This window comes from Scleropages formosus, chromosome 9 (assembly GCF_900964775.1).
Source record: "Scleropages formosus chromosome 9, fSclFor1.1, whole genome shotgun sequence".
Classification (NCBI taxonomy): Eukaryota; Metazoa; Chordata; class Actinopteri; order Osteoglossiformes; family Osteoglossidae; genus Scleropages; species Scleropages formosus.
The window spans coordinates 15,390,633-15,402,675 of NC_041814.1; the positions used below are offsets into that span (position 1 = coordinate 15,390,633).

At 40.6% G+C, this 12,043-nt stretch overlaps 1 protein-coding gene across 4 annotated transcripts in view; it reads left to right on the plus strand.

The window, feature by feature from the left end:
- The window catches only part of lrp8 (low density lipoprotein receptor-related protein 8, apolipoprotein e receptor), a 103,268-nt gene that overhangs the window by 87,590 nt on the left and 3,635 nt on the right, over window positions 1-12,043 (plus strand). For all 4 annotated transcript variants that reach the window (XM_018754178.1, XM_018754181.1, XM_018754179.1 and 1 more), the window contains exons 10-16: window positions 1,350-1,521; window positions 4,432-4,659; window positions 6,536-6,654; window positions 7,754-7,893; window positions 9,231-9,372; window positions 10,105-10,257; window positions 10,898-11,215. In XM_018754178.1, coding sequence (XP_018609694.1) covers window positions 1,350-1,521; window positions 4,432-4,659; window positions 6,536-6,654; window positions 7,754-7,893; window positions 9,231-9,372; window positions 10,105-10,257; window positions 10,898-11,215 — 1,272 coding nt within the window. The remainder of the gene's footprint in view (window positions 1-1,349; window positions 1,522-4,431; window positions 4,660-6,535; window positions 6,655-7,753; window positions 7,894-9,230; window positions 9,373-10,104; window positions 10,258-10,897; window positions 11,216-12,043) is intronic.

The following is a 12,043-nucleotide window of genomic DNA, read 5'->3' on the forward strand; positions in this document are numbered from 1 at the left end:
AGAGCAGGATGTTTTCATCAACTCTGTGTACTCTTGTGATGAGCCTCAGGTCAAACACTTATTAGCTGGAAATCTATACTGTATAGTGTGCAAGGATTATCCATGAAGGGGTGCCTACTGTTGTGGATTTTTATATGTATATTTAAACCGAAAGAACACATCACATTGGCTGCTCTGTTTGCTGATGTATGCTTGCATATGTGAATCGTATTAATAATGTGATTCACGAAAAATGTCAGTATAGATTGGCTTTGAAGAAGGGATTTCCCCAAAAACCCTGAACAGAGCTAGAGATAGTTAATTTTCTTTTGTCCTCATTATCACTGAACATCCTTGTGTACAGGATTTTTATTTGGCTTGCTTCCGATTCATTAGTCCCATCTCAACAATGAGATTAGTGTAAAGATGAGGAATTTCTCAGGAGACGAAGTCCAAGGGAACAGGCATGTGTACATATATAAGAATTATGCGCCAACAGATTTGATATAATTTCTTAATCTTGTGTGTAGACTTTGGTGTCTAATAGCATTCAAGTGTTTGCTGTGTTGTGTCAATAAATAGAACAAAAGAGAATTTTAGTTTTTTGCTTTGATAAGCTTGGGATCTGATTGTAAGACCTTGTGCTACAGATCACCCGGGAGTCAAGTCATAAACCATCTATTACAAACGGAATGTCAAATGAAAGATTAATGTAGGACACTGAGAAGGGTAATAGAGGAAATAGAGTTTAGGGAATAGATTTCATTTCAGAGCCTTAAGCAGTAAACTTTGAGGGAAGATTGGCCATTGCTGTGTTTGACTACAGAATGACACTAAAGGTCAGGTTTCATGTTCAGTGGCTGCACTGAATATTCAATCATATGAATTGCCAACAGAATAAATTTAACCTCAGAACAGGGTGAAACACATACCAAACCAAGTAAAGATCAAAATTCAGTAAAAGGTTAAAGCGACCTGATGGTTGCATCACAGAAATATATTACCTCAAAAAAAAAAAAAAAAAAACTGATGTTCCATGGTATATAGAGTGGTTTTAATACATGACTTTACATCATTCTAACACAGGAAGGAACTAGTTTTAAAACATTTAGCATTTCAAAATCTGTGGTAATCGCATAACATTTAAAAGAAACAAGGTAATGGGCCAGAGATCTTACAGCAAAGTAAAATGAATACGCTGTCTGCTATTTTTTATAAAATGATCAGTTAAGAATTTCTCCAGGAATTTTATTTTTAATTTTACAAACTGCTTCTGTTGTCATGGCTGAGCTTATGTTGCCCTTTAGTCTTCATCCACAGATAACCTGCACTCTCTTCTCTTGATTTCTCTCATTGGTTACACCTGACAGGGAAAAGCCCCTACCTGATGTTTACCAATCGGCATGAGATTCGACGCATAGATCTGATCAAGAGAGACTACACCCAAGTGGTACCCACCCTGAAGAATGCAGTGGCCCTGGATGTAGATGTAGCCACCAATAAGATGTATTGGTGTGACCTCTTCCACCGCAAAATCTATAGGTAATTTACATCCTACCTCTGCAAGAACACACACAAAATAAGGATGCACAATTAAACTTATTTTGAGATTTATAGATTCACATATGATTACCATCTTTTACTGCCTGTTCCCATGGGAAAAATGTTCAGTTGTTTTGCAATGCATATTTAAATGAGTAACCTAATGTACTTTTAAGTAGTTCATTTCCTTTTAAATACATGTAAATAGTTGCTAACTACTTAGTTTTATACATCAGAGTGTGTGTGTTTTTAGATGACTCTGCAGAATTCCAGTAGTAGCTGGAACACTCAAAGCCGGTACATGCTGCACAAGGTTTTACTGACTGTTTTAATTATCTTGTGGATGGCTGCAATTGTGGAACAGTAGCACATGAAAGAGGCTCACTGGCTCAACTGTATGTTTCCATAATTAATACCGATTTCTTAAGCAGCATGCACTTCAGCTGACTGTTAAGCCTGAGTGATCTCTCCTCATCTTGCCATCAAGTAGAATATGATCTGCCAGCCTGTAATAAGAGCCAAACACCAGACAGTGGTATCAAGGGGTTTCTCTAGTTATGCCTTCAGGAGCAATGTTAAACAGCAGTTGACCAGAAACTGTCAAGTGACCCACAACAGTAGGACAGAGAATGAGAACGGCAGCTTTCTGTCTGTATTTTTCATAAAATTTAATGAGCCGCACTCTCCACTACAGTGTTACAGTTATGCCTGAAAAACCGCAGCAGCACAGTTTTGCCTTTTGCCGTTCGATATATGGAGAGATAATAAACCTGCTGGTATGGTCATGTTCACATTGCCACCAAAAATCATTGTGATGCAAAGATAACACGGAGCACTACTTGCTGCGTAAAATTTAACAAGTACCTCAGATCTAAATGACTTCAGCCTGTTTCCATGTCACAAGTATGTTTGTGCCCCTAAGGAGCATGGTGGTCCATTAGAACTTTAAAGTATTCATTAGCTTTGTCATTTTAATCCAATATCGTTCATCTAGCCCTGCAGACACTTGCTATTTTTCGCTGGTTTCATGAATATCAGCTGCTGAAGTAATGCAAATGAAGGCAGTATGGTGAAACATAGCACAGGTATCCCTCAATTTACATAAATAATTTGTTCCAGAAAATGCCACGTATATTGAAGTTTCACATAGAGAGTGCTTTTTTCCATTATTGTAAATGAGAAAAATTATCATAATACATTCCTAGCCCATTCAAATCTCGAAACCTTTTCCCAAAGTATTACTAAGACACTGCATAACTATATAATACAACAATCTGCCTTCACTTTGCTGTCAGCAGGCTCAGGACACAGAAATGTAAAAACATGAGGGTTGTCTCACTCCATCAGTGTTAAACAGCAGTACCTACAGAGTGCACACAAACCCAGACTAAGTTATCACACACACAACATCCCCAGGACCAATAATTCCCTCATAACACCCCAAAATGATTGCTTGCTATCGTAGCGGTTAGAACTACTGCCCTAGATCTAAAGGTCATTGCTTTGAATTGCACCTACTGTTGTCGTACCCATGAGCAGGGTTCTTCCACAAAATCGCTCCATTAAAATTATCCAGCTGTATGAATGGGTAAATAATTGTAGGTAGCTTAACATTGTAAATCGTTTTGGATAAAACTGTCAGCTAAATTAATAAATGTAATAACCCAGTTTGGCTCACACACACACACACACACACACACACACACACACACACACACACACACACACATTGACTGAAACCGCTTGTCCCAAGCACGGTTGTGGCGAACCGGAGCCTAACCTGGCAACACAGGGCGCAAGCCTGGAGGGGGAGAGGACACACCCAGGACAGGACGCCAGTCCATCGCAAGGCCCCCCAAGTAGGATTCAAACCCCAGACCTGCTAGAGAGCAGGACCCGGCCAAACCTGCTGCACCACCGCACCCCCTCTTTGGCTGACACACTGTTTTACAATGTCCTACACTTCCTATAATGCAGTACTCTCACATTCCTAGCATACCAACAGATGGTTAGATTTGGATGAAAATATCTGAAACACTTCAGGATTATCAATTAATTGATGGGTATGTTTATCATCTGATTGTATTTTCATCTTTCAGAGATCACCTGTGTTTCCTGTGTTTTCACATTTATTGAATTAGTGGACGCTTTTCTTCAAAGTGACTTATAATGTTAAACTACTTACCATTATTCATGCAGTAGGTGGGATTTGAATCTGCTACCTTTGGGTCCAATGCCAGCAGCTCTAACCAGCAGCTACTAGCTGTTTCTTTTTCTGGTGATTATATGGCTTGTCCACCAGTAAAATTTTATTTTGTTATGTGATTTTAAGAACAGAGACCAATAATAACACTGGTGAGCTGTCTTACAATACAGTGTAGATTGTCAACATAAGAGTTGATTACAGCCCGAACTCAAATCGGTAACCCTTCACAGGCTCGTGTGCCACGTCCTTGCCTGATTTTTTTTCCATCCCTGTTATGTGTCTTAGAAGTCAGATTTAAAGTAGGACAGTGTTTTTCTAATAATACAGAACTCATTCATACAGGTCTTCAGAATGTAAGTATATTTTGTTTTAGGTGTTCATCTGAATTACGGCAAAGTTATAGCAAGTTACCTTGTTTCCAGTAATAAGAGAAAATAAGACCTTGCTGACTGCCTTTGCTGGTCTGGGTGTCTCCTGTGGGAAAACACTTTTCATTTAAGATTTTACCCACATTGCTTAGTTGTAAAGTGAGATGGACGGTGAGTGCCATCAGAGTAATAGCTTTTCTCTTCCTAAAGGCAGTCCATGCCAGTTGAGTAAAACAACTCCTGCCCAGGTTTTTCATTCTGTAATGGACACTGTGTATCTGGTACCTAGACTCACCTTTCTCTGTGTGTGTGTGTGTGTGTGCGTGCGGCTTCCAGTGCATACATCAACAAGGCCAGCGACTCTTCCCAGCAAGTAACCCTGATAGACTCCGCCCTGCACTCCCCTGAAGGCCTGGCAGTTGACTGGATCCATAAGAACCTGTACTGGACCGATTCGGGGGACAAAACCATCTCCGTGGCCACGGGTGATGGCAAGAAGAGAAGAGTTTTGATCGACACAGAACTAAGCGAGCCACGGGCTATTGCTGTAGACCCAAGGCAGGGGTAAGAATGGTGGTATCAGGGGACACTGAAACAAACTGCAAGGGTGTAAAACATGGGTTCCAGGAATTTCCAGGGAGTGTCATTTAAATTACAGATGAAGGAGTTTGGTTGCAGGGAAAAGATATGCAGGTTGCTGACTTGGAGCACATGATCACATTGAAACCTCTGTTCCTTCTTCTTTCTTCAGTTTCTTCTTGTTAGTGGTCCTCCTTTATCCACGGTTTCAGTTACCCATGGTCAACCGTGGTCTGAAAATATTAAATGGAAAATTCCAGAAATAAACAATTCATAAGTTTTAAATTGCGTGCCGTTCTGAGTAATGTGATGAAATCTTGCGCTGTCCTGCCGTGGATGTGACTCATCCCTTTGTTTAGCGTATCCACGCTGTATATGCTATCCACCCATTAGTCACTTAGTAGCCGTCTCAGTTATCAGATCGACTGTCGCAGTATCGCAGTTCTTGTGTTCAAGTAACCCCCATTATTTAAAAAAAAAAAAAAAAAAACTTTATTTAAAAAAAATCAATACTTATTGTTCCTAATTTATAAATTAAGCTTTCTCATAGGTATATGTATAAGAAAAGCCATTGTATATATAGGGTTTGGTACCACCCATGGTTTCAGGCATCCTTTGGGGGTCTTGGAACGTATCCCTGTGGATAAGGGGGGACTACTGTACTTCAGTTTTTGAAAAATTTGTAATATTTTAGACCTGTTGCTTCCACTTGATTTTTTAAAAAGAAAAAAAGAAAAAACAGCAAGGGCTGAGCCATTCCCTCCTTTTTTAACCTTCTTTTCAAGGTAGTCAGCACAGGTTTAAAACTGGGTAAGGTAACTGCTAGTGGGTTTAATTTGCCACATGGTGACAACTCAGGGTTTTCATGATAACGCAGCGTAAGGAAGTGGTTTACCACTGCCTTCTGCCATGCACATTTTTGTAGGAGGGAACCCATACAAACATGGGGAGAACATGTAAATTCCAAACAGATGTGAGTCAGATTCCAATTCACATCCAAGCATATATTCCAGGTGCTGTAAGGCACCAGTGCTACACACTGTGCCGCTCTACTGCTTAAAAAAACCGCACTTGAGACCAAAATGTTGAAAGTCCTTTTTGGGGTTTTTTTGTTTACTGTGCCTTTATATCTGAGCTCCTAACTGAAACTGCTTCAGTATACACACATGTGAAACTAATGAGGACTCTTTTCAAGGACAGAAAGAGTTGAGGGGCCTTCAAATAAAACTGCTGTCACAGCCCTTTGCTAATGCTTTTTCCACCTCATCCTTCTAATCCTACATGATTCTATTCACCACATTACAAGGGAAGGAGAGCATGAAAACATACAAACATACACCAACACCACATGTTTTCCAGAGGAAACAATGGTTGCATTTGGGCTTCACTGATTGTAAGGTTCAGATAAGATTCTGTAATGATACATACAAATTCATCCCTATACATACAGTATATTCATTTAGCTGATGCTATTCTCCAAAGTGATTTACAATATTAAGATACTAACAATTTTTTGCCCATTTATACAGCTGGATAATATTACTGGTGCAATTTAAGTTAAGTACCTTGGTTAAGGGTACTACAGATAGAGGTGGTATTTGAACCTGCAACCTTTGGGTCTTAAGGCAGCAGCTCTAACCACCAGCTACCAGCTGTCCGCAGAGCTCCATAATCCATTATAACAAACTTTAAATTAAGGAACAATATATATTTTACAGTAAAGCAGTCTACAGTATGTAGGGTCTTTTACCATAATTGAAAGCAAAAAAAGTAATTGAATAATCTAATCTGTCCATTTGTAATCGAATGTCCAACACTTATTACTTCTTAATCTGGAGCAATTTGTCTCTGTGTTTTACAGGTTCATGTACTGGTCTGACTGGGGAGCCCAGGCTAAGATTGAGAAAGCAGGGATGAATGGTGTAGACCGCCAGGTCTTGGTTTCAGAAAGCATAGAGTGGCCCAACGGAATCACTTTGGGTAAGGGCCTCTCTTACAAGCAACAGTGCAGTTAGAAAAGGTAGCCTTGTCTTTGACAGACCAGTAAGTCATTCACAGGTCTAACACACATAAATCACTCACCAGTTATGAAACACAAATTCCACAAGCCTCTTTGTTAATATAGGCAGTCCCCAGATTACAAATGAGTTCCGTTCTTAAATCTGTCTTTGTCAGATTTTGACGTAAATTGGAACACTTAGGTATGGTTGGCACCTAATGTCAGTTTGTCAAATGTTTATCATAGTCTATAGTATATTGTGTAGCTTTCTATTCATAAAAACATTAAAGAAAAACTTCCGGATGCACTAAAACATCTTTAATGTAACAATACAGTAGTAATAATAATAATAATACAATGTAATGATAATAATGGGGGGGTGCCGTGGCACAGTGGGTAGGACTGGGTCCTGCTCTCCAGTGGGTCCAGGGTTCGAGTCCCGCCTGGGGTGCCCTGCGACAGACTGGCATCTCGTCCTGGATGTGTCCCCTCCTCCTCCAGCCTCCCGGCCTGTGTTGCCGGGTTAGGCTCCAGCTCCCCGCAACCCTGTATGGGACAAGCAATTTCAGATGGTGTGTGTGTGTGTGTGTGTGTGTGTGTGTGTGTGATAATAATGGTAACAATAATAATAAATGTTACTACAGTATTTATAATTGAGAGAGATATAGAAAGAGATAATAAGAAATGTTACTACTGCCATGATGAACAGAGGACACGAAGGAGGCTGGACCCAAGTGCAGGATCGTCCCATTCCTTATTATGAATCATTGTATGTAACTCGAATTTTTAATATAGTAGGCTTTACGGAGGTACGGAGAGTGGTTTCTAACTACAGGACGCTCGTTACCCAGGGACTGCCTGTACTCAGTTTCTTTGCCTTCGGAACCTAATGCAATCGGGGTAACAGTTACTAAGCAGGCTTAAATGTACAAATAGACAAAACAAATGCATATCTAGTGAATCAAGAATAATTCTGATGTCACATTTTCATGTTATCAATTTTTCTTCAACGCACCATTGCAAACAAGTTCCAGGATACATCGTAATAATTTTTCTAAGACTTCGACTTTTGTGTTACAGACTTTGCCAGCCGTAGGCTTTATTGGGTAGACTCGAAGCTTCATCTCATCTCCAGCATTGACCTGAATGGAGCCAACAGGAAGGTGCTTCTCTCCTCCTCAGAGCAGCTTGGCCACCCCTTTGCCCTGACGGTGTTTGAGGTAATGGATGGCAGCAGGAGATTCACCACAAGACGTGAAGATGGGAGTCTTGCTGTATGGGCAGTAATGCGGGGCACTAGATTAATAGCCCTTGAGTGGGAGGAGGCACCGAGACAGAAAGCAAATTAAAGTGCCTTTTACGGCCAGCCCAGTGGAGTGGAATCCCCCCCTCATAGCGGCGCTGTGCTGGTCCTGGTCATACATCATGGACAGGTCACTGACAGTGTTGGTCATGTGCCTGTTCAGCCCCTGCAGGCTTGCAGCCAAGGCCTGAGATTAGTAATAATGTTTTTCCCTTTGTTATTTTTTATTTGCTGACTGGGAAATGAAGTGTTTTGCCTGCAGGGGGCCGGTCTGTACCCTAGTACTGATCAGTATTAGAGCAAGTACCATACATTTTGGAGTCTCTGGATGAATTGGTCACGCCCATTTTGTTGCATACAGGGCTAAATGCCAAAATTGGGTTATAACCATTGACAATTCAACGATAGGTCTTGCCACCGTGTCATTAAAATAATCAGTATTTTAATATTTCATATGGCCCAAACAGGAGCCCCTTATCAACTGATTAATACTATTAAATATTTAATGCCTTGTTAGGATCAGTGTCATTTTGAGGATGATGGGGGGGGGGGTTGAAAATTGGATGGTTTTCTCTATTTGTAAGGTTATGCTCCTTGTTGTCAGAGACCACTCTGATGCTGTACCACATTGACAGTGATGTTGTACTGGTAATGCATTTCTGCCTCAACCAGAATATTAGTTCTGTAAATAGTCCAACTGACCATGAGGTGACATTGTCAGACTATGGCATGATCTATGTATCATTTAATTTTGATACTTCATGTGTTTCTGCATCTGAAAAATGTCAGGTTTCCAAGGCAAACATAGAATCTTCCTCAGCCTCCGTCGTTCACAGCATTATGAGACTTCCATAGAGTTAAGTCAGTGTACCTTTAAAATAAAAGCCAAAATTAATTAGTTTTAAAATGGAAAAAAAATGGTAGTAATTGTTCTAAAAGCCTTTCTAACAAAACTATAAAAATAAGGTCTCGGTGGTTTACTCAGATGCTGGGTATGGATCTGATGTACAGCTTTAATTATGCTTAGTAGGAGAAGGAACGTGCTGAATGGAAAAGTCAAGTAATCCAGCACATTTATCAGCAGGGAGCAAGATTGAATGCAGTTATACTGGTAATTCAAAGGTAACCTGCAGACTTAAGGCTAGGCATGTGATGTACGTTAGTTCACACCACATTTTTCAAATATTCTAACAAGTAGTGAAACCTTTATGGTCTTCACTCACTTTAATGCCTTTGTTCTTATTCTTCTCACAGGATAGGGTTTACTGGACTGACTTGGACAATGAAGCCATCTACAGTGCCAATAGACTCACAGGCCATGATGTGGCCATCCTGGTGGAGCATCTCAACAGCCCATTGGACGTGGTGGTGTTCCACGAGTTGCGACAACCCAGCGGTGAGACCAAGGAGCAAATCTGCAGTTGTTTTACCCTTGACTCATGTGTCAGAGACCTCCCATAACGAAATTCAATCGAATATTCATTCTTCGGAACATCCTTGCTACAATGAGGTGATAAAAATCTGTAGACACATTAATACTACACGTGAGTGGGAATGTGTATGTATGCAATCCTGGGTACGTGAGGCAGTGAGTCCTGCCTTGTATAGGCTTGGCATACTATTCTTTCAGAGAATATCAAGCATGACTTACAGAGCAAACAAATCATTTGGTCACTCGGGAAGTTTCCCCTTTAAAGTGTGTCGTCAAGTTGTCAAGCTTCGAAATCGCAACTTGCCTTGTCAGCACCTCTTGCAGCAAGATATTTTAGGTGTTCTTGTTTTTGCCTTTGCATGCTGACCTTTTCAGGCTCAGGTTCCATGGTATAATTTCTTTCTGCCAGACCCGGAGGGCAGTCATTGCATCTTCTTCACACCATTTCCTTCTCCTTTGATATACCTTTAAAGATACTTTTCTTATCAATTTAGTTCTGCTGAACCAGCTATGTAATGGATAGTTCAGAGCTGTTTTACTTTAGTCAGTAATGAAAAAGAAAGCAGATATAAAGCAAAGGATTTTCAGAAGCTTAAAAAAAACCTCAAAAGGCCACATACACAAGATTGTAATAAGGTGTAATGGTGAAAATTGTGTTAATGTGTTCTTTTACCCTGATGTGTTATTTTGTGGCAGCCCCGGACAGCTGTAACATGGGGGGCTTACCTAATGGGGGCTGTGAATACCTTTGTCTGAAAGCCCCCCAGATTACAGACCACTCCCCCAAGTACACCTGCGCCTGCCCCAATGGGATGGAGTTGGGCCGAGATATGCGAAAATGTGTTGCAGGTAAGGACACTGTGGCCTGTTAATAGCCCCACCTCTTTCCCCAAAGTTTGCTTGTCTACGCAGAGATGGTTAACATGAAAAATGGGTGAACTTCATTGCTGTCAAGACCTGAGAGCAGAAGTGTCAGTGCAGATGATTCAGTGCCAAACATTCTGTTCCTCCAGTTAAAGGATATTGCCCAGACAGAGGTTCAGCAAATTGAGTAAAAGCGATGGGGTATAGATGCAGTAGCACTTCAGCGCGCATACTGTTCATATTGTACCTGCAGGCATCTCTGCCATCATTCTCATGAATTTTGTCAGTTCTCTCCCAGTCCTAAAAAAGGATTTCAGAACTGCAAAAGAATTATCATGTCTCGCATTGTGATATCTTTCTGAAATGAATCTCTAACTGGATCTACTTGATCAGTTATATTTCTTCTCCCAGTGCCTTTAAGTAGAATTTTTCTGCACCCTCATAAATTCTGTTTATATCCATTCTTTCTATTTTCTCTATGGTATCTTTATTTTTCTAGATTAATGAAAAAATAGGATTATAGCATACATGCTAAAATGCATTTTTCAAGTGCTTATATGAAAAAGCCTAAATGTACATAATTTTGATATTAGTTCTCCATTAAATCTGCTTTCTTCTTTTCCAGCTACACCGCCTGTAAAACCGAAAATGACAATGGCACCGACAACTACCTCCACCACTCCCACATCTACCACTACTACAACAAGCACAACTACCACCACAGAAACAACAACATTACATTTTACTACTACTACCACAACCACTACACAGAACACCACTGTCCCAAACACCTCTCCTGCCACTGCTCTGCCCACTTCCACTGCTTTCTCCAGCCAGGGGCCCCCCACTGGGGCCTCTGCTGCTGACAGCTCTGTGCTTAGCCCCTTGCCCACTATGCAGCCAGAAAGCATTCTGAGGGAGAACAGAAACCTGTCGCACCGCTGTAAGTACCTTCCATATTGCCTTGTGCATGCGTGTGTATGTGTGTATTCGTGCATGCATGCGCTTTCTCTCTGCTGTTTACCTTGGTCCCATGACAGTCTGCAGTGCAACAGTCAGATTGCCTCCACCCAGGACTACAGCTGAACCAATTATTAGATGGGACAAAACACAACACACACACACTTTTTTTACATTTTTCTGCTGCTGTTTTTTTGTAGCAGTATTCTTTTCAATGCTAAATTGAAAGAAACAGATTCAGTAACAGTTATTATAAAAGAAAACTCAAGATTAGTTACATCTAATTGTTCAGTAATTCAATAGTAGTTAACACCATGTCCTTCACAGTCAGTACAGTCAGAAAAACAGTGAGACTTTCAAAGCAAATTCAGATTTTGCTGCTGTAGAAATTGTGTTCTAATAAATTTGCTCATGAAACATTTACCTTGTTGTAGGTTAATCAATGGAAAATTACAGAACAGTGATGAAAAGTAATCATTCAGCAAAAAGTACCGAGAAGCACTTGAATGTAGTGGAGTGATCAGTAGCTCCTCTTGCCCTGAGCTTTGAATATTAGTTGAATTCATCTTTGTTTTGAGGTCTCTTCGTCTTGCACAGCCCAAGCATATCTTGTTAGGGGTGGTGGCTACACCCAATCGGTCAGACGATAAATACTAACACATATCTACCTCCCTAGCCATTGACTAGCTTCCCAACTTGTCTGTTGCTCATGAGCTTAAGACAAGTTCATAGAGACAAGCAACTCCCTCTTCTCCTCTTCCCTAGGAATTTATATGCTGTAGCCAGTACTTCTTTGTCTTGCAAATAGAGC